Raw genomic sequence first — 22,640 nt, forward strand, 5'->3', positions numbered from 1 at the left:
GGCATCTCAGAGCAAGGGAAGCCCTGAGCAGAGGGAGATCTTGGCCTGGCAGAGCCGGGTGCAGGCAACACCGGCCACCAACGGTCCCAGGAGAGTCAAGTGGTGAACCAAGTCCCAAATACGCCCCGGGAGTCCAGCCAGGAGCAAAAAGAGACAAAGCCAGAGACAGGGCTGGTGACAAAGCTACAGCAAAGGGCCGAAGCCCACCCAGGAAACAGGGCTGGACGCGAGCGATGGTGTTCTTGCACGAAGGGTCCATCCAGGAGCCAAGCTGCTAACAGCATCGGTCCGAGGGACCCAGTTTGAGCTGAACTGGGGCCTCGGGCAGGTGTGGGGGGGTGGCCCCAGGAGGGGCTGGCCAGGGCCATCGAGGCCTCTCGGTGACCTCAGAGCACAAACGCTTTCCAGGTTCCATTACCCATTTGCTCAAATTTTGTTCGCCTTCATAAATTGTTATGGGGAGCATTTGCAGGTTATTTTATCCTCCCCGGTCACCTGCATGGTCTCTCCAGTTACTGCCCTTGCATGCTTCGGGTTCACATCCACTTCGGGGTTAGGTACCACACGGGTTCCTTGTACTGAGAGGGCTCTTCTTTAGGCACTGAGGAGGTGTAAGAAGCAAGTCCTCTGCAGTCCTGCTGCCAGCACAGCCCCTCCTGCAGCGCGGTGGCTCCTTCCAGCCTTGGCTCCTTCCAGCCTGCTCCCCTCTTCTCCTGCCCTGCACTGGCCACAGGACTCAATTCTACCTGCACAGGTGAGGAGACTCCAGCTGGCAGGCTCTGTAACAACAGGCACCCCCTGAGCATCTCAGCCAAAACATTGCCCGTGGGTCGGGGCAATCCCAAGCACAAACCCAGGCTGGGCGAGATGTGGCTGGAGAGCAGCCCCGAGGAGAGGGACTGGGGGTGTTGGTGGGGGGGAAAACTGCCCGTGAGGCAGCCCCGTGCGCTCGCAGCCCAGAACCCACCCGTGCCCTGGGCTGCAGCCAGAGCAGGGGGGGCAGCAGGGCCAGGGAGGGGATTCTCCCCCTCTGCTCCGCTCTGGGGAGACCCCCCTGCAGTGCTGGGGCCAGCTCGGGGGCCCCCAACAGCAGAAGGACACGGAGCTGCTCGAGCGGGGCCAGAGGAGCCCACGGAGATGCTGGGGGGGCTGGAGCAGCTCCCCTGGGGGGCCGGGCTGAGAGAGTTGGGGGGGTTCAGCCTGGAGAAGAGAAGGCTCCGGGGAGCCCTTCGAGCAGCCTCCCAGGGCTTAAAGGGGGGACAGGAGAGGTGGGGAGGGACTCTGGGTCAGGGGGTGGGGATGGGATGAGGGGGGATGGTTTTGCACTAAAAAAGGGCAGATTTAGATGAGATCTAAAGCAGAAATTGTTCCCTGTGCGGGGGGTGAGGCGCTGGCCCAGGGTGCCCAGAGCAGCTGTGGCTGCCCCCTCCCTGGAAGGGTTCAAGGCCAGGTTGGACGGGGCTGGGAGCCCCCTGGGCTGGGGGAAGGGGGCCCTGCCCGGGGCAGGGGGGGGCACTGGGGGGGTTTGAGGTCCCCTTCCAACGCAACCCATTCTAGGATTGTAAGGCAAGTAACAAAACCTATTTCTTCCACAAGTCTGTATGCCACTAAAAATTTTACAAATCTGCATGCTTTTGCCCATCAACGACAGATGAGTCTCATGGACATAAAACAGGGAATTACACAGTGCCAGACAAATGCTGCTCAACTGCCAAAACCAACACTGATTCATTGCTTGAGCAGCAATTAAGCTAGAACAATGCAGATACCCGGAGCCTTCCTTTAATCATTCTCTCAACCCTGTGTTAATTAGCTAGACTGCAGTAGCTGCAGAAATGATCAGCCTGTATGAGAATAAAAAGTAAAATTATATTAAAAATTCAGTAAATTATACAACACTCTTTCCTATCAAAATATTTTAAAATATTCATGTCCGAAAGTACGTCTCCTACAAAGATCCCCAGGATTATTCATTAAGACTTCTTTGTATCGCGGATCACTAGCCGTTGTTCCCGCTCAGATTAAAAAGTGGTGTTTAAAGGCTCGGCAAGCCCGGTGGGCACTATCACCGCAGCGGAAAGGTCACTGTGGCGTTTATCGGGCGCCCAGAGCAGAAGCTGAGCTTGCAAAGGTCGCATCGGCCCCGCAAACCCTTGCTTCTCCATTGCTTCCCCATTTCTCACAACAAGCCGCCCCGAAAGCCACTTTTTTATTTTTTTTTTTTCTTTTTTTGTGAAAAACGTACATCCCCCGCTGCCGTAAGCGCCCAGGTCTTCAAAATACCACCGTGGCTTGCGCCTCGCCAGCACTAAGCCCCGCTTCACGCGCTTTCGGCCGTGCTGCGTTAGCTCCTCACCCTCCCCCGGGCCTTCCGCACGCCGGGGAGGAGAAAAACGACGGAGCTTCACGCTAAGAGCACCGCTGCCTCCTTCAGCTTCAGCTTCAGCCTCGGCCTCCTCATCCTCGGCCTCCTCATCCTCGGCGCCCTCAGCCTCGGCGCCCTCACACCCCGCCGCCCGCCTTCCCCTGAGGGGGCGGCCCCGGCGCCGCCCGCCCGCCCGCCGGCAGGGGGCGCCCCGGCCCCGCCGCTGCGGCGGCTGATGGCGGCGGCGCGGGAAGGGGAGGGACGGCGGCGGCCCGGCCCTTCTCCCCCTCACGCCTTCCCCGCCGCGGGTGGGCGACCGGAGGAAGGGGGAGCGCGGCGAAACCGCGCTCCGGGGCTGGCGGCGGGGAGGAGAGGTGCGCGGCGCCGGGCGGGCGCCGCCGGTCCCCGGAGCAGCAGCAGCAGCAGCAGCAGCAGCTTTCGCCAGGTCGGTGCCCGCCGCGCTCGGGTCCGTGGCTTCGCCCCCCGGGGCCGAGCCCGCTCCGCGCCCAGCCGGCCGCGCCCGTCTGCGGGGAGCCGGGGGGCCGCTGCCCTTCCTTCAAACCGTTCTTCATCGTTACCCCTTGAACGTTGCCCGTTTCTCCTCAGGCGCCCCGGTGCTGCCACCCGTGCCGGGGCACCCCGGGGCTGCCTCCTGCACCCACCTTCCCCCGAGGGATGGGGCTCCCCGGCGGCTTTAGGGCTGGGGTGCCTGCTGGACTCTCCTGAGGAAAGGTGCTTCTTTGTGTTTTGTTGGGTTTATTCATGGTTGGTTTTGGTTTTGTTTTTTTTTTTGGTTTTTTTTTTTTTTTTTTACCAATCTAAGTTGGAAGTGTTCTGTGAGAACTGGGCTTGGTTTCCAGGTAAAATTTGGTCATGCTTTATCATCAGCTCTGAAGAATCAGCGTTAACAAGCAAGGGCGTGTAGCAATGTGTTCAGAAAATAGCAGGAGACAAAATACGATGACCAGGTTAATACTGGGAAGTGTTTGAAGAAGCCCTGAATTGTTCCTTAGTTTAGCTCCACTTTTTTTTTTTTTTTTTTATTTTTAGCCCTTTCCACCCAAGAGTAATTGAATTATGGAGACTGTACAACTGAACATCCTTTTAGATTTCAAGCTGTTGTTAGCTGCTATTTAGAGAACGTGCAAATCTGCCAAACACACATATCTGACATCTTTACACGTTGCTAGCAATGTCTCGTTATTTGACATCTCGGAACACACAGCAGCCACAACGCGTGGATGTTCGTGGCAGCTTGGCAGCTGGAGAGGCAAAGAATCTGTGGCAAGTGCCCCAAGTTCCAGGAAAAGCTTACTTTTCCTCATCCTCACTGTGATGCTATTCTTAGTGATTTTTCACTTTTAAACCATTGACTAGTTCTGTGTGAACATTTTTACTCCAGAATAAGGTATTAAAATAAGAAAAAGTGTCCAAACAGGAGTTTCATGCTACTGATTCCTTATTACTGAATATCTTACACCATAACAGTTTTATTTCTAGATAGACAAACACTGCACCTTTTCAGAAAGATATGATGTCAAGGTTCTAAGTTAACTGTTCTGTGAAAGTAACAGCTTTACTGTAACTTTTCCAAATGGTAGTAACTAGTATTTGGGCAGTAATGAGAGAAAGAATATGAGGTTACAGGCAGGGAATTGTTATAGGAAGATGAATCACCATTTAATATTATTTTATTTTCTCATCATTGACAACTTAAATACTACAGGAAGAAATGTCATAGGAGTCTCCTTATCCTCTTTTCAGGTGGAAAACATTCAATGCAACAAAAGAAATGTGGAAGGGTTTGTTTGGTTTTTTTTTTCACGTTGAGGGAAAACTCAATTCTCTATGCAAGAATTTACATATTGGAGGAGGGAACCATCTGTATTGGTCTAGCTCAAACACTATTATTCTTTTAAGCTTGATGTGTAGTTATAAAGTACTTCCGTGTCAGAAGACAGAAGTTATTTGGTGAAGGGTATATGCTAATACGGCACACCCAGTCCAGGGGTGAAAATAACTGGAGTTCAGACACTGACACCATTGCCTTTTGCCTTTCCAGCCATGGCAGGAGGAGGGCAGGTTTTGTGGCAGATACGTTTAGTTGATGACATCCAGTTCTTGCCGCTGGTCGAATTGCTGGGTTTGGCGATTGGGCTCTTACTGGGACACAGTATTTTGCTGGGGATTTAAGAAAAATAGCAATTATTATAAGATTAAAAATACAGTCCCGAGGACTGGCAAGATGAACATTATTCTGCTGCATAAATGTTAAGTTGTAGCAAACCAAGAATATCCACATGCTTTAAATGTGTTGTTGTGTGGCAGGAGGCCAACGCTCAAGTCTTCGCTCATCTGGGAAGCGTCAGTGGCCTGTCTTAATTCCTACCACTTTTTAAACTGTTTGGTTTTCCGTAATGGCTGCAGGGTTTTGGAGCAGGGTATTGCATAAGATCAGGTGGTTGAGTCTGAATTGCCTTGTTTAGACTTGCTGCCACATAGTCCTTGATCTTATGGGAGAATTTTTGCATGCATGAGTCAAACTGCAATTATGATATTCAAGCATGGTTTTAAATACCATGTTAAACCTAATTTTTCAGACATGGTTTTAAAATACCATGTTCAACCTTTTTTATTTTATTTTTTTACATCTGAATTATTTCCCTTATCTTGAAATGCGCATTTTGGGATGAAGCTTAAGAAAATGTATAAGGTTTTTGTTACACTGTTTATGAATGGTTGAAAGTTCATGCCTAAAACCTGTCTCCTAAGTAGTATGTGTGCTTTGATGTTTCTCCCTTTTTAGTGGTTGGTAAAACCCTGCTCGGCTGCAGAGTACCAGAATGGGAAAGCTTACTTGAAACATTACTCACAACTTTTTTTTTTTTTTTTTTTTTTAACTTTAAAATTTATTTTCAGAGATGGCTACAAAGTCTAATAACTTCACTAGTGTAAGCTGAATAAACTGAATACGTCTAATAGGCTAAGGTGAGTTCTCAGTGTACGAATACATATTCTTTTTTTATCATTTGCTTGGTTTAGGTCCAATGATGACAGTTCTCTTGAGAGGCAGCCAGTTTCTGCAGAAAACTTGTTCCAGCATTTAATGCCACGAATACCTGAAGTCTTAGGAAAAGAAAAAGAAAGTTTCTCGATGACTAGCAAAGTGAGTCCTAACTTCACAGTGACTGTTGCTCTATGAAAACAAACTCTGTGAAACTTTATCAAGATTTGGAAGTAGTTTGATGCATAATGAGGATGGCTCCAACCTGTTACGTTGCAGAAAGGGTATATTGTCAGCCCTTCCAAGTCCTGTCCCCATGTGTGTGAAGAACATCAAAAATCCCAGCCATGAACATCAGGCCTTCGGGGACTGGTGTCTGAGACACTGCATAACTTTATTCACTTCTAGAGGGATTCTCTTGCACCTCAGTATTACTTTTTCCTGTTTCTCTAAATCACTGTGTGTCTGAGATGTTCCAAATGGTCTTAAAAATTTTCACCATCTTTCTTGTTACTGGTTCTACATCTGTCTTTAAATACTAAACAGGTGAACTTACTAGTATAGTATTTATTTTATTTTATTGTTTTGTTTTGTTTTGTTTTTTTTTAAGCAGTGCGTTTGCTTTGGCTTTTTTCCTTAATAGCTCATTGATTTTAGATTCCTCTGTATGAGGGATTCTTAACCTTCAGAGGACTTAAATTATCATCCAAATGAGCACAATATCAGCTGGATTTTGTCACTATAAAATTTCAATAAATAGTAATAGATAATTCTGTGTTTTTGTTAAAGTTTTCTTCAATTTTGTAGTGGTTAGCCTTCTAAGTAAATATTAAAATTTCAATAAGGATGAATATTTCAGCAGGAGCAAAAAACATCCAGAATTATTATAATTGGCTACAGTAAAATATTTTTAAAGGTCAAACCCAACCCTCCCTTGCTTCAAAATTTAAGCCATATTGTACTATTACGTTTCATTCTGGGGATTTGGGGGGCAGGAGTACCCTGCATTTGCTTTCTGCAAGTTTCTTATGGTTTCTGTCTTTCCGCTGAAGCATTGAATAATGCAAACTGTTTGACCCTGTGTTGAATGACTAGTTAGTGTGGTGGGCTAGATAGGTTCGAGCAGACCTTAGAGCTTATCTGGAATCTGAGTCACAAGTGACTTCTTTTTCATAACGTTATCCTGAAATTAGTTGCATAGAAAGCAACATTATGTTTTGTAAGTATGAGTAGAGTGTTCGGAACCTGGGTTAGTACCATTAAAGAAAATGCTGTTACTTTATTGGCATAATGTTGAACATAAAAATCCGAGTTTTGGTCTTAAGTGCAAATAAATTACTTGGTTTACTTTACCCTGTAGCAAACTGCTGGCACCGCAGTGTAACTGGCAGTCTCAGTCTAACACAACCTCAGACTAAAATGCTGTATTGATATAAATCTCGAGTGTTGCATATTTGTCAAGAGCTAATGAATGCAATGGACCACAAAGTATTTTTCTTTCTTGGAAGACTAACTTCTCTGCTGTAAGCAATAAATATAAGCAAGCACTGTACGCTTAATGTCTTCTTCACACTGGCTATATTTATTTCTTTGACTTTGGCAGGTTCGTTTATGAGATTGGAAAGAACTGTGATATCAAGCATCCGTCTGGATGCAGAGGTCTTTTCACAGAGGATGTTCAGCATTGGTAAACGGATTTGCGGATTTGCATGGGGTAAAAATGGAGGCAGAAATAAACTGAATTGAATCTCGGTCCAGGAACGATGGCTTCTCAGCTGTATACACATGCTTTCAATATCTCCCCAATAGAGAATAGGAGATTGTGCATAAATGGAACACCATGGATTTGGCATCTCCTAGAAGAATGTGTCGAGAATGCGTGGGAGTATTGGAGCGTTGTCATCGGACTGATTTCCATTGTCTGTTTTCTGTTTGCTGCACTACCGTAAGTTTAAAGTCTTAAGCAGTCCTCAGATTCAAACATGAGTAATCTTGCCTGAAGCCTTTTTCAAAAGCTGCCTTTTATTTTATTTATTTATTTTATCTTGGATACGTTTCTCCATCTGTGTAATGCAGATACAATATGCCAGAGAAGCATGTTGCTCGTGTTTGCAAAAATATTTGGTGGTTGACAAATGAGCTTGATGTACTGTTCCGTTGTACCGAATTGACACTAATCTCTGCCACTTAGAGCAAATGAGAATAAATCACCTCTTCTCTCTTATCTTCTCCACCCTGAGATGCGTGTGCACGCGCAGGCACACTTGCAGCAGGCGCGGTGTTTATTTAAACCACGTGCTATGTCACCAGTACTGTTGTGCTGGCTCCTGCCAATTAAATTTGGACCGGGAAGAGGTCAGAAGCGGCACATGAGTTAGCGCTTCGGTAGTGCTAAATCAGTTGCTGTTTGGTCGCTGGCACTGGGCTCAGGTTTCAAAGATGTAGGTAGGAGATGACAAAGGAATAGTAGAAATGCTCCCAGCAGGTGAAAATGCCTGAAACAAAATGGGATTGACTCCAAAGTCTGTCCCCATAAGGGGGATATAATTTACTGAACTACTCAAAGGGCTATGGAAATCAAGCAAAATAAAACCACTTTTAGTAAGCTGTTGAGCTTCAGAAATATTAGTTGAAAGGGGGCTTTACATTAAAACTGTCATGTTGGTGAGCATGGAATTCATCAAGATACGTCTAATGGACTCCTGTTTGGGAGTGCTTCATAGTCCCCATTGTGAATCTGAATAATACTTCTCCAATTTAGAGTTGAAAGTGTAGTTGTCAACTCTTTTAGCAGCTTTGTTATTTCTTAGCCCTTCTATGTTAAATGAGAGTGTTTTTTTTATTTCAGTATTTTAAAGGCTGGTATTTACAGCAGATGAATATAAAATGCTTACAGCGTAGTTCCAGTGACCAGAAAATGGTATTTCTGTGCAGGCCACAAAAAAGGAGCACATTCAAGCAGTAATGAGGTTGTGATTTGAGTCTTTTGTTATGTTAGAGGAAGACATGGTGAGCTGTAGTGATACTGAGTTCTTCTTCAAAAGGTAAGGGGAGTGTTGCTGGGATCAGTCTCTTGTGGCTAGAGTTTTAATCTTTCTTTATTCAGATTTTTGAAAAATGTACTTCTGAGCTTATGAATCGTCTTTTGCTTACACTGTTTTACAATTAATTCTGGAATTTGTGCCAGTCAAATTTACGTTGCCTATCGGAGTGGAAGAGTGGATCAAGCGCTGTCTTTGGGCTTTCTGCTGTGTTGGATAGCTGGAGATCTTACAAATTTTGTAGGCTGTTATTTAACAAATCAACTGCCGATTCAGGTAATCTGTCAATATTTCTACCTTTTGATTTACCCTTTTTAGACTGTCCTTTTAAACTCTAGGATAACTGAATATTGCACAGCAAAGTACATATTGGGAAATAAAATAGTTTTGTATTCTGTTAACTGATCTACCATCTATAAAACAAGTCATCATTTTGCAAATATTTACATGGATACTGTTATGTGCTTTAGGAACCATTTCACACTTGCAGTTAGCATTCAAAGAGACTTACTGGGTGTTGTTCAATGATGAATGAAGTGGGGAATTTTCATCTGAACTTCAGCTTCAAAGTAAGCTTGCAGAGCAAATAGAGCTGGAAGGAAGTTGTGTTGTTTAGCTTGTCATAATCAAGCTGTTTTGGGGCAGCTACCCTTTATACTTCCTCTTGTGGTTTTGGTGGTTGGTTTTTTTTGTCTTTTTTGTTTTGTTTTGTTTTGTTTTTTTTTTTTTGTAAGGAGACTATTTATTAACAGGGAGATACTAGTTCAAAGCTGTTAATATCTGACTAATTTGAAAATGTACTTTCTTCGTTAAAGGGAGGGTTTCTCTGAAAGGAACAGTCCTTCCCTGCGATACATTCATTGTGTCTGAAACTTTCTTATCTGTGTTTTTTATCTTTGACTCTTAATTAAAAGAGAAAGGGTTATGTGTCAGCCACTTGCAGATGTTTTCACAAGGTGGAGGTGGACCCAAGGGTGGACAGAGTTGTCTTCTCTTTTACAACTTCACACGTGGAGCTAACCGTTCCATCTCCCCATTAGGAAAGGGGGAAGAGAGAATGTTAGTTTTCTCTTATTGAGACAAGAAGCACTGGGAAAGATTCGTAGCTTCCAAAGTGCTGGGAAACTAGGTGTGCCAGGCGTAAGCTTCTGGGCAGGAAGGATTTATCAGTTTGCCAGGTAGGAGTTTGTGCTACACATCCTGGGAAATGAGCAACTATTGCAGTTCTGTCAGCAAGTCCCTGTTGCGTAAGGTTTACACTGCACTCATCTGCAGTGGCCTAACTTGTTTGGTACCGGGAAAGCTTGCCTCTTTTTTTTTTTCTTTTGGCAGTACTTTGGTATTTGTCATTCACATTATTATTATGAAGCAGTTTCTATGCAGTTAAAATAAGGTATTTTGAACTATTTGTATACTGAACAAACAAATGTGTCTTCTCTTTCAGATTGTCACCGCCATTTTTTATGTTAACATGGATATAATTATGATTTCACAATTTGTCTACTATAAGCTCAAGAATCAGAAGATGACAAAATGTAAGGTTTTTCAGCAATTTAAATGTTCTCCATAAGGTAGCACACTCTTTGCTTTAATATTGTCTACAGCATTTAAATCCATTTTTTTTTCAGAGGGATCAGAAAACAGAGTGCACAAATTCTGGTTGAAGTTGTTAGGCCTGTTACTGCCAGTTTTCTCAGGGTCTTGTGAAAATCGTGCCATTTCTCTTCTCTTCCTCCCTGCCTTTCTCTTTTTTTACCCACGTAATGTCTGTAAATATTTTCCATGTAGTAATTTTAGATTATATAGACTTTCAAAATGCAATAGTTTTGTGGAATCTGGTTCCATATTTTAAGTTACTCCATGGTTTTACTCTCTACTTACATCTATCTAAATATATGTGTAAGTTGAAAGCAAGCATTATTTCTTTCTGTGGGTCAGTTTTCTGCATGTTGATTGAGAACTGGCTTTGTTTGCTTATAACATAAAATATCTTGACATCTTCATGTGTTCTGTTTCAATACATATAGTTAAAAAACATAATCAAGGGGAATGAAATTACTTGAGTTGTGCTTCATAAAATCCTGGCACTGGTTGTAGTATTCAGCCTACGAATGGACTACTGTTTTGACTGAAATGGAAGACAGAAAGCTCTGTTCACATTGTATCAAATCAAAAACATTAACTCATCGATCTACAAAAAAAAAAAAAAGTATCAAAGAAAATCATGGTACAGCAGAGGTAACAAAAAGCTGAAGTAAAACAGATGCCTGCCCAGGAGACTAAATAGGGATAAAGCAGATTCATTCAATATGGAACTGATAATAAACCTGGAGATAGGTCAGTGCTGAAGATATTTCCTTCCTGCTGCCTACTCTTGAAAACAAACACAGGCTTTTGTACATTTTAACTGCCAGTCCCTGTTTCAGCTCAATGATTTGCATAGCTGGAGAGGGAGGAATGGCACCGTGATTAAAGCCACAAGAAAGGGCTTTTCAGTACCCACTTCTGGAGCAGTTACCCTACACAACTTGCTCAGTTTTGCATCCCAAAGTGCAGCCTGTGGGACGGCACTGCTCAGCCTGTGTTGTTTAGACCTCAGGTCTCTAGGGTAGGCTTTCTAATGCCGTACAGCAATTTGTTCCACTGGAAACAGTGGCTGCAGGACTTTACCAGCACCTTACGTAGCTCCAGAGTTCTGTAGGATTGTCTGCCATTTTCAGGTTCTCTTGTAGGTGGCTGTGGAGATTTGCTGCATGGGATCTGTGTCTTTGGATATGTGGATCTCTGGAAGGCTCGGTATCGAGCTGACCGTGGACACAGAGACTGGTTCAGCACAGCACTTAGATTACATATTTATCTGAAAGATACTTTCATTAATTTATATTTCAAATATCCTTGCTTTTGCAGTTTTTAATCAAGGTATGTTGAAAGAAACTGTTACACTCTATTCTACTTAGCAGTTTTCTGTTTATCAGCTCCTATTTAACCGTAAACTACTAGGAGCTAATATAAGAGAGAAGCTGAGTATGAAAATTTTCTCTTAGTAACAATGCACATTCAAGGAGTTCTGTTCCTGCACTGCTACCCTCAGCTGTTGCACAAAGACACAGCACAGCTATGAGAGTGAGCAGGGGTGGGCACAGAACCCAGAAGAGGTGGATTTGCATTGGCGCCAAGAAAAAGATAACAGAAATTTTACCTTTAAATTTGCATATTTATTGCAAACAAAAAGTAACCTCAAATCAATGGCAGATGTTGGTTTTCAGCTAATTTGTTTGTATGTCATTCTAGGCAGCAGAAGCCTGAAGAATTTCTGTGTAACCTGGATCATAGTGTATATAGCGCTGTGTGTTATTTTACTCTGTCAACTGTCACTAAGAAACCAAGACCAGACTACAGTAATCCAAAGAAGTAATGTAAGTTCTTGCCTGCTTCCATTCCAAAATAATCCCTCCCAAAAGTGTCTTGAAAAGATTGTGTACTCTGAGCTTTAAAGAAATCTGCATGATGTTTTTAACAATGATTTAGAAGTTGTACGTGTGGCACTGTGGATGTTTTAACTATGGACCATACATCCCAAAATAAAGAAGTTTTATAAAATTGCTTCTTTCAGCAGCTTCCTGTGTTTTGGGTTTATTCTGTCCCTTTGGTCCCTAGGATGTGCTGCTCGGCAAAATAACACGTATATGTGTTGTGTTTCTGCTGGTGTTAAATACTGTAGGCATCCACGTAGAGACTACATAGTCACAAGTGAAATCAATAAAAGTGGAAAATTACAATTGTACCTGCTGCTGCTGTCATTTCAGCAGGAAAGCTCACAGGCTATTTTAACAATTTGGCCTTCATACTAATGCCAGTAAAATAATTGTAATCCAGCAACATTGCCCAGCAGGGAAGCAGCTTATTTTCAAAACACAGCTAGAGTGAGAAAACTAGCAACTCTTAAACTGTGAAAAATGACTATTTTGCTTTCTCCAGACAGGATGATTCATTTTTTTTTAGTGGCCCTAGCTACAGTTCTTAGTTTTGGTTTGAATTATTGTGCCCAGGCTTTTTTAGCAGGAGGACTGGATAGATATTAGTGTCGTATCCTAAAGCCCAGCACTAGTTTTGATCTCAGTCATGGCTATGATGCAGCAGTGTGCATTGTTGTGAGATAAAGATTAAACCCTTTCTAGCCCTCTCTGGTCATTTGAAGAGCAGCACCAAACTGCTTTGAAAGGAGTTCTGTCCAGAAAATCAGCCAGTGGACTCTCAGTTTAATCCTCTAAAATGCCCGAAAACATTCTTGCCAAAATATACGTACCTTTCTTTTTCAGAACTCTCTTGATATGATTGAAATGTCAGGCTTCGTTTGTGGCTATATATCCTGTGTGTTTTACTTGGGAAGTAGATTTCCTCAGCTGTATAAAAATGTAAGTAGGTTTTTGGCTAAGTATACTTGTATATTTTACAAAATACTCTCTGTTGCTTTAGATGTTGGATTCTCCCTAACAGTGAGCCCTCTTGGACTTGAAAGCCTATTTTGCTTTTGTGACTGTCTAAAACTGTAGAGAAAAAAAAAAAGGTTTTTTTCCCCATTCAGAGGAGGATGGTGAGAATTTTAGGAAAATGATGGTCTTTGAGTGATGGAAGAGAACTGATTGGCAGGGGAAGAGGAAGTGAAGTATTTACAGTTGGATTTATCAGATATGGGCAGAAACATGCTTCGTGTGATTGTTGTCATGAGCAAGTGATACCTCCCCTTTTCTTTCCCTAAAATATTCTCCCGTAAGTAATGAACCATGAGATCGAAAGTTAGAATTAGAGGAAGATTAGTTTAGAGTTTTATTCCCTTTTCACAAAGATGCCATTACTGACTTTTCTTTTTTTTTCACAGCTTCTTCACTATCGGTATATTAAAAAAACAACCAAACAAACAAAACCAAGCAAAAAAACCACACCAAAAGCAAACACAACAAAAGACTAGGTTTTACATTGTCAGTTATATCCGGGCATTTTAATTGATTATAGAAACGATTAGTTCATTCCCAAGACTATTCATATTCCCTCTACCTTTTCCTTCACAGCTGGAATACAACAATATTTTCAAAAAGATCTGCTAAACAGATTGATAGGGCAACGGATTTCTTAAGAACTAAGTATCACTTGGAAGCAGATTATTCCTGCTTCTTTGCACTTACATCAAAATTACGTTAACTGAAGCTGCTTCTAAGAACTGGAACAGGTTCAGTAGTTTTCAGTGATAGGTGGTGAAAGTACTAAGCTTGGAGGATTCAGAGCCCAGGAAGAGATGGACAGGAATGACTGAAAGTCTCTGGATGTTTTCTAGTGCAAAATGCCAAAATTAACTATAACTTCCTACGGTCATACATGTTTTAACATTTCTCTGTATTTGTAAAAACTTCTTTGTATTTAGTTCCGAAGAAGATCAACAGAAGGCACCTCTTACCTGCTGTTTGCACTGGCCATGATGGGAAACTGTACATACGGGCTGAGCCTTGTTTTAAAGATGCCAGCTACCAAATCCTTCTGGGCCCTCTACTTTTTACACCATCTTCCGTGGCTTATTGGGAGCTTTGGAGTCTTGTTTCTAGACATTTTTGTATCCTTTTCCTGTTATAGCTAGAGTTTCCCAGGGTGGGCTTGTCAATAAGTAGATCAGAAATGAAGTGGATGGTTTTTTAATGAAAAGATTTTCCGTGATTCTAACCCTGATCATAAAATCTTTCTGAGCAATGATTCGTATGGTTTTTATAATCAGATTTCTTGGTCAGAGTAACAAGTTTATAGAAAATATCTATGTGAAAGCTACATTGCACAGGCTAATTTATATCTTGTAGCCAGCATGTAGTATACTTAAAGTTGGCCAGGGAAGGCGTTTGCACATTGTGCTCTTTTTCTTAGGTTTGCTATCTGATAAATGTAAAAAATCAAAAAACCCCAAACACAAGCCAACCCCAAACCTGCTTGGTTTTAAATGCAAATACAGAATTATAGCTTTGAGAATTTGGTTAAATTGTAAGCGTTACTGCAAGATTGCATTAACATCAGAGACAAACAGTGAGGTTTTGGCAGACTTAGTTTCAGAAAATAGCACGTAACAAAGAAATGCTGCAGCTACCCTTAACTGCACAATTCGGGGCAAAATCAGATGCATTGAGACACCCAATGCCTCTGAAAACCAGCCGCTATGCTCATGGAGTCATGCTAAGGGCCAGCCAGCTACACAGTTACCGAGATCAGTGTGCCAGTTTCTTGAAAGTCCTGAGCAAACGCAAAACATTATAGTTTTTTATTATTATGTTCAGGGGACACACATAAGATGCCCACGATATATTAGTTATTGTTAGTTGTGCTCTTTCTAGATGGAACATTAGCATTTTGCGATCAAGATACTAAAAGTAAAATGTTTAGAGTAGTTTTGGGTTTTTGCTTTAAAAGCCTAGTGAACAGTAATGTGGTGGTACTTGGTCTTTCTGTTCACTGGAGGTTTATAGTCACCTGTCTTGTTACTATAGCGTGTATTTTCACTTAAAAGGGTAGGAAGAGGAGATTTTCTGATTTCTCCTGAAGTAAGAATTTTAGGTTTGTGTCTGAAAACATCTCGGTACTTCGCTCCATGAGCTCAAACTAGCAAACAGGATAAAATGAAGAGTGATTTCAGGACCATGCTGAAGCATATTGTGTTAATCCGTTCCATATTAAAAGGAAGTTCTTTACCAGCTTTACCTGGAACAGTTCCAGAAGTTATGATTCCCAGGCATCAGTCTTGTCTTTCTGATTAAAGTAATTTCATAAGCCCCTCCAATTAGACGAGCGATGGGACAGCCGACCCTGGCCTTTGGCTGGGCTGTTAAATTATGCTGTCGTTCAGAATAGCCGTCTGGGTTTTTTGCTTTTGGAAATGAACTGTAGCCTTATCTTGTACGAGACAGTGCCGTTCCTTCTGCACGAGCAGGCTGTAGGGATTCGGGGCTGCCAGCCCCTGTGGCTGCTTGGAGCGCTCGGGCCTTTCGTGCCCCAAATGAAGCAGTGACTCTTTCTTCCACCCGCCCCCCCCCCCCAGCTGGAAACATAAACCAGCCAGTATTTATTTACCCAACAAACCCTAGAACTTGATCTTGATGACCCTTACAGTGCGTTATGTGCGTATTTGCAGATGCTTTTCTATGATGTACTCTGAAAAGGGACTTTTATATTGGCCACAAACCGCCCCCCTCTGCGAGCCCTGCCCCAGGATTGCAGTGCCAGTGTGCACATGACTTTCATTTCTGGGTTCTGTCTTGATTGGAGCCTGAATCCAATCTTGCTAATAGTCCTCCAGTTCAAATTATATTGAAAACAGATGCTTCTAAATCAGGTTGAGGAGCTTATAGGAATCTAGTCAAGTATATAGTGTTAGTTGAAAATCTATGAAGTATTTGTAATCAAGAGAAAACAAAAGCAGACCTCCTGCTTTGAGAAGCCCTGAAGGTAAGGAAGTCAGTGCTTTTAAAAAGAGAGCTTCATTACTGTCTCTTGCCAAGCAAGAGAATAAAAAAAAAAAATCTAGCAAACTGATATATCACGTTAGACCGGAAAACAAAGAGCGGGATCACCTGGGTTTTGGAAAGCAGAGGAATGAAACCAGAAGGTCATCATTTCTAAGAGGGAGGTGTTTCATAAGTGATCATTCGTGTAACAGACAGGCTCTGTTTTGAGGAACAGTCGAAGGAATTGCCTAATTCTAGTAGACCTTATTCCTGATAGTGTCCAGAGTTTCATTAGGTGGAAAACAAACTCTCATTTCTCAAGGTCCAAGCCAGGATTAGGAGTTCACTTACTCTGTGTCTGCTGCAGTATTCTTTTGCTTCCGTCTGACATGGCTGGCACTATTTTTAGAAACAAATGGACTCCTGATCATGGCTGTAACAGCAGCTCCAGCGTTATTTAGTGTGGGATTACAGAGGAGTTGTTTCAGCCCAGTTTAAGAGGATAACACAGTCATCCTGTTCCCTTGGTGTCCACAGTTACAGTTATTTGCTTGCATAAGCAGCCAGTTATTTTCAGTAAATGGAAGTGCCCCGTTGTTTGTAAAGTATGAATTGTCCTCTTTTTCATTTTAAGAGGAGTTTCATAGCATTCCACATTTGAGTTATAAATTGGACACGATCTTCTTTTCCAGCAAATGTTTCCTTCCAACTGCACCTTTGCCATGGAAGGTGGTTGGAGTTTCTCAAGAAACCACAAAGCCAGGGCTTTAGATGGGCCTGGTGGGGCGCCCGGGCAGCCAGGGGTGCTTAGTCCGGGTTTGCCTACGGTAGGGTTCCACGGTGAACATTATTAGAGCTTTATTTTCTGTGCATGATGACTTAATGTTTCACTTGTACACAAGGATGTAATACTCTGTGTTTTAGTCAGTCGATGAGCAGTTCTGCCCTTAGACTTGCAGCAGCAGCCATCGCTAAGTTTCTAAGAGACTGAATCTAGTGCAAGTTTTTCCAGAAAACTTCATCCTTTTCTGTAAGTCTGCTACCCTCTTTCACCCTGCTTCCTTCTTCCCCTGCTCCCACCAAAACCAAACAACTCTGCTTTGTGTTTAGCTCAGACAAAGCCCTTTACCAAGATTTTTGCCTTTATTTTATTTTTTTATTTGACATCACCCTATTGTCGGAGAGCTGTGTTCAGATCCTCCACATGCACTTCTTTTCATTAAGTGGAGCCAGGTTGTTACTAGATAGCCAAAGTTTATTCAGCAAGAGCCAAGCTGTTGTACACAGACTCTTCTCTTGCACCTTTTGTGATTTGCAGGGCAACCACTTGGAATCCATTATGTACTTCTACAAAACATCGCGCTTTGTAATTTAATTACACTGTGCGAAGAATATAAGTCTGACCTGACAATTCAGCCGGGAGAATTTCCCAGCCAAACATACCACTTCTCTGTGCAAATACTCGCTTTTGTCTCAAAACTGTTTAGTTTTTTGAATTGTTGTTACGTTGTTTAAAGTAATGAAACAAATTTGATGCACTCCCTCTGTGGCTGTCCCGAACTTGACTCTGAGAAGTCAGTTTGGTTGTCTCCTCCAATTCGGGCTGTCTGCACGCTTAGGTCTTAAAAGTTTCCTCCAGAAAATCAGACTTGAGCAGCAAATTAGTTTCTGTATTAAGTAGTCTTGGCAGTTTGGCATTTATTTAAAAAACATGAGCAGCTGAGTACATATGCTACCAAAACTTATTCTGGAAATACTGTTTGATAAGCTTCACGTAACTCGTGTTTATAATTTATTCCCCCTTCAAAGCTCCATTTGCTGTTGCCAGCTTGGTGGCTACGAGCAATAACGTGCGGTGCTGCAGCCCAGGCTCGCCCCAAGCCCACAGTGTGATTTCAGCAAATTTGGTTCCCAGTTCCCAGTGTCTTTTTCCACCAGTGCAACTATTAAGACTCGGGGAGGTGCTCAGCTGCAAGCGCAGCAAAGCCTATAAAAAATGAAAGAAGAAAAAGGCAGGAAATTTAAGTGGTAGGTATATATGCTATAAAACTAATTTGCTAAGGTCTAAGAAGAAAGCATTCCCCACATAATACTGTAGAAATACTGAAAAAGGAGTGCTGACCTGCTGTCTCTGAAGGAAATCCTGTCTAGTCTTTAGCTGGGGGGCCTCAGCGGTGGGATGCTGGAAAGCTTTGGGAAGGTGGGATAATTCTTGGGGCTCTGCCTGGGATGTAGAGAATTTCCTCTCCGTTCATCCAGGCCTCCCAGAAAGCTTTTTGCTTTTTTCCCCCTCCTTATTTGTATAAATAATTACATACATTAGCATCAAACTTCTCGCAACCCTTGTCTACCAGCCAAGTTATTTTAACTGATCTAAAGTGTTTCTGGTAGAATTCTACACGTCAGATTTCCTCCCAGCGAAACGATTTAATTTTTAAACTGGGATATTACATCTAACGGTAGTGGTGAGCCAGGCTTTATTGAAACCTCACCCGCCCTGAGCATACGTTGGATTTTGTGCAAGGTACCTGGCTCTGCAGCTGGCCACTTCTTTCCACACCACGTACCTTTAAACCCGCTTGCATGCAGATCCTCGTGTCGGAGGTTCCCTGCTTGACCTCATCTACGACACCTGCTTCCACCCAGCTAATGTCCTCCTTAAAACTGCCTTCATCAAAGCCGGATAGCAAGCAGTGCCGGGTTTAGCACAGCCCGCTGCTGAAATCACTCCATCTTTTAGGAAAAGTAAAAAAAAAAAAAAAAAAGTGCCTCAAGTGAGCAGGGGGAAAAAAAGTAGGAGCCTAAAGCCGTGCAGAGGGGATTGCGGCTTTGCTGGCCGGCGGTGGCTTGTCTTTGTGAAGCCAGCTTCTGGTACCTGCTGCTTTGCATCGCACGTGGCTTCTGTCTCATCTGCTGTGAGTAGGAGATATTTGGTAGAATAGAATAGAAGAGAATATGGAAGGGAAGGGTGTAGCTGGAGAGGTTGGTACAATATCTACGTCTTAAAATGGTAGCTCTAGCAGAGAACAAAGTGGTTTGGATCAAGTTCAGTACTCGAATCTAAAACTCCCCAACTAGCAAAAATTCTGAAGAGTAAGAAACCTCTCCTATCAGCTCGAGATGCACACCCCTGTTTGTTTTTTGTTTTTTTTTTTTTTTTTTTTTATTTAATGACTATCTATGCTCCAAGTCAATAATTCCGCTTGAGAGCTGGAACCATCGAGAAAAAGGACAAGTACGTATTTGTTAATTCTTTTTACATTAGCAGTATTTCCAATGGTCTATTTTTACAGTAGAAATAAATAATTATGTCTAGTTGCACAATTCTATGTTGAAAACAGTGTTAAATACTGACTCACAGTGTTGTCTGCGTGGCAGGGCCTGTCAATGTCCCACCGCCTAGAATCTTGCAGGAAATGAGAATTTTGCTTTTGGATTAGGATTTTTTGTTTGGTTGGTTTTGGATCAGAGAAGTTTCGAATAACTCCCCCTCCTTGCCAGCATCCCCCCCCCCCCCACAGCCCAGCCTGCAGTATTTAGACCCCCGAGGCTGGAGCAGCATGGGACAATACGTTGGATTCCCCGTTGCTCCTGCGCTGCTACTCAGCAGTTTCACACTTGCAAGCACCCAGATGAGGTAGTAAAGGATATTTCGTGTGTGGTTGAGCCGTGTAACTAAGGGGATCTGAAGTTGTGAGTTTGAATTTTTCTGTATGTTCCCTTTTCTAGTGGTGGAAGTAAAATACGATTAAACTTTTTTGCCGGAAAGAAGTTACTGAAAATGAACGTTAAGTAGGATTTGGAAAAGGTTATATGCTAATGTAGAGAATTCCACAGTCGGGATTAAATAAATGGAGCATACTTCCATTACAGTACACGAATTAGATTCAGCGAGTTTTAAGCTTTCCTCTGCGGACTGCGGCATTCAGAGTCAGCGCCAGGACTGAAACGGCTGGCTGCTTGCGTTCTGCACGGCTTCTTTTGGTTCTAATTGAAAGCAAGGACCGCGGTTAATTACCTCCTTACCCCGAGAGGCCAGGTGAGCGTGCAGTTCCTCCTGTACCGCCAGCCCCGGGAGCGGTGCCGCGGGGCGGGGGCGCTGGAGGTGGAACCCTTGCTGGGGCCGGGGGAGCCTGCCTAGTGCCGCCGGCCCCGCTCCCGCTCGCCCCGGATTTTCCTCTGGGATGGCTTTGTCCAGCAGCTAAGATCGCAGGTGCCTGGCGACCGCCTTTATTGCCTGTTTGTGTTTTTTTTTTTATTTTTATTATTTGTCATTAATTTCTCATCACTTCGTGGCAAATGACATGCCAACAATGAGCTGTTTAATATTTCCCGTGCCGTTTCAGGGCAGATACCCGGCCCTGCCACCGATTTGAACTGTTTCTCCCCAAAGTGCGATACGGAGCCACAGCACTAGGTGCTGTAGAAATATCCATTTGACATCACGAGACAGTGCACGTCGCGGGGGGACTCTTTATTTCCAGGTGACCACCTGCCCCTAGCTCGCGGTGGCGTGGCTGGGCTAACGTCAGCGGGGGAGGTGGTCCCCGTGCCTTGAGCGTGGCCTGCAGTTACAGACTGTTCAGTCCGGCTGCACGGAATGATAAGATTTGGCCTTTTTTTTTTTTTTCTTCATACTCCATTCGGTGTGCTTCAGAATTGAAAACATCCTGTAATTAAGTGACTTTGGTGCAGAGGATCCGTCATTGATGCGAAAGCAGAATCCTGGTGTACGTTGGTGGGAGCCTGGTGCCAGAGTATCACTCTGCATTTTATTTTTAAGAGTTAAAGCATTTATACGTCCATACCTGTGTGTTCCAAGGACTGTAATTGCCATATGTCATCGGATACCCCAGATTATATTTCTGTACAACACGCATTTTCTTTGCAAGCTTCTGGTTTAGATAAGTACCGCAGAGAAAAAAGAATTGGATGCGAAGGAGACTGTACCTTGCAATTGCAGATTTTTTTCAGTGCTGGGTTGTGTTTGAAGAAAACTTTAATAAAGTTATCTCAGTAACCTTCTTGTTAGTACTGAGTGTATGTATAATGGTTAAGTCTTCGATAAAGAAGTTTGTGGAAAAAGAGGGCTGCTTTTTTAAAAAGGTCAGTGTGAGCGTTTTATACGTTTGTGGGGTTATCCCTTTGATTTCAGGTAGCTTACAGGGACAGGATTAAAATTCTGGTTTTAAATAATAAAAAAAAAAGAAATAAAAACAAATAATAGACTTGGTTTTAAATAATAAAAAAAAATAAAAACAAATAATAAACTTGGTTTTAAATAACAAAAAGAATAATAAATAAAAACAATAAACTTGGTTTTAAATAATAAAAAGAAAAATAAAAACAAATAATAAACTTGGTTTTAAATAATAAAAAAAATAAAAACAAAGAATAAACTTGGTTTTAAATAATAAAAAGAATAATAAATAAAAACAAATAATAAACTTGGGTTTAAATAATTAAAAAAAATAAAAACAAAGAATAAACTTGGTTTTAAATAATAAAAATAATAAATAGTAAACTTGTTTTAAAATAATGAATAATAAATAAAACCAATAAAGTTGCTTTTAAATAATAAAAAGAATAATAAATAAAAACAAATAATAAACTTATTTTAAAATACTAAAATAATGAGTGCCACTGACCATATCTAAATTGCTGCCAGAAGCGTGCCCTACAGCTGAAGCGTGTGCACCTCTGAGCTTCTGTGGAGCCTCGCGCAGGGCTGAGAAAGCCCCGTGAAGGGGGGTTGGGTGGCTCTGGTGGGGTGGGGGGCACCCTCACCCCTGAATATTTAATTCCAGCCTCTGTGACCCGCACGAGCCACTGCGTCCCCTTTCTTGCTAGAGGGGAGCTGGGTCCCGCCGGCGAGGTGGCGGGTTGGGTGCTGGGGGCCTAACGGGATGAATCCATCCCGCCGTTCCCCTCGCCCTGGGGGGGGGTACAGGCCTGCCCCCCCCCCAAAAAAAACCTACCCCCCCCGCGGGGGGGCTCTGTTCCATCGTGTTGGGGGAAGCTGAGCGCTGGCCAAACGTTGCCGAGGCGAGCGGAGGGGGGCGAGAAGTGGGTCAGCCTTCCCCCCCCCCAGAAATTCAAAGGCCGTTTGCGGCACTGGCGGGTCTGTGCGCTGTGCCCGGGGCGTTACCAGACTCTCGCCCCGCTGGCGCTTGAAACCACCACTTGTTACTCCTTAAGGCGGTTAGAATTTGCTCTTAGGTCGTTTCTTCAAAGATTATTTCCCCTTTTTTTTTTTTTCTTTTTTTTTTTTTGCTACATGTCATCCTATTTTGGGACGGCTTCTTATCCCCGTTTCATACTGCCGTTTGTTGGAACAGCCAAATACGGGGTATATAAAGTTCCTGCGATTTAATTTGAGACTTTTAATGGAAAATATTTTAAAATGTGAAGCGATGATAGTTATTTATTGATAGTTCATGAATATGTAATATTTAGTATACAGGTTAAGTGAATACTTATACTCGAAAAAACATTATATCCAATTAACTATTTGATTGCAAGTGCTGCTCAAATACATCCAGCTGTTTCCCATCGCCTGTTAGAATGGAAGATCTTGGCCACCCCTTTGCTCAGCCCGTGATTATTTTCTCAGGACCAGACGCTGCCCGGTCGGAAGCAGAAGGTAGAGCCGTGCTCAGGCCCACCAGGTGAGAGACTAAAGGGCAGATCCTGGTCACCTCTTTGTTAATCTTGGGAAAATACGGCACGTAGCTGCTCTCCCAGCTACTTTGCTG

At 43.1% G+C, this 22,640-nt stretch overlaps 1 protein-coding gene across 4 annotated transcripts; it reads left to right on the top strand.

Moving 5' to 3' along the window:
- The first annotated feature begins 2,584 nt into the window (after window positions 1–2,584).
- LOC104360584 (lysosomal amino acid transporter 1 homolog) lies at window positions 2,585–20,039 on the top strand. 4 transcript variants are annotated; one of them, XM_033000074.2, is made up of 11 exons: window positions 2,585–2,810; window positions 5,408–5,531; window positions 6,973–7,056; window positions 7,179–7,314; window positions 8,557–8,686; window positions 9,855–9,945; window positions 11,318–11,329; window positions 11,702–11,826; window positions 12,730–12,825; window positions 13,830–14,015; window positions 19,771–20,039. In XM_033000074.2, the coding sequence occupies exons 3-11, from the start codon at window positions 6,981–6,983 to the stop codon at window positions 19,897–19,899; spliced, it is 981 nt and encodes a 326-aa protein (XP_032855965.1). In that variant the 5' UTR covers window positions 2,585–2,810; window positions 5,408–5,531; window positions 6,973–6,980; the 3' UTR covers window positions 19,900–20,039. The 4 variants fall into 4 exon arrangements, with proteins under 4 accessions (XP_032855965.1, XP_032855966.1, XP_032855967.1 ...); XM_033000075.2 differs by lacking the exon at window positions 19,771–20,039 and adding an exon at window positions 14,565–19,642 and having other exon boundaries at window positions 6,973–7,083; XM_033000076.2 differs by lacking the exons at window positions 2,585–2,810; window positions 5,408–5,531; window positions 8,557–8,686.
- Window positions 20,040–22,640: the final 2,601 nt, after the last annotated feature.

Source organism: Tyto alba, unplaced genomic scaffold, assembly GCF_018691265.1.
Source record: "Tyto alba isolate M040663 unplaced genomic scaffold, T.alba_DEE_v4.0 Super-Scaffold_10, whole genome shotgun sequence".
Lineage (NCBI taxonomy): Eukaryota > Metazoa > Chordata > Aves > Strigiformes > Tytonidae > Tyto > Tyto alba.

Bases quoted from the DNA above. Each gene is read 5' to 3' on its own strand.
- LOC104360584 (XM_033000074.2), top strand. From the start codon at position 6,981: ATGAGATTGGAAAGAACTGTGATATCAAGCATCCGTCTGGATGCAGAG. The intron at 7,057-7,178 runs GTAAACGGATTT...TCTCCCCAATAG, and splicing joins ACAGAGGATGTTCAGCATTG to AGAATAGGAGATTGTGCATA. The intron at 12,826-13,829 runs GTAAGTAGGTTT...CTTTGTATTTAG, and splicing joins TTCCTCAGCTGTATAAAAAT to TTCCGAAGAAGATCAACAGA.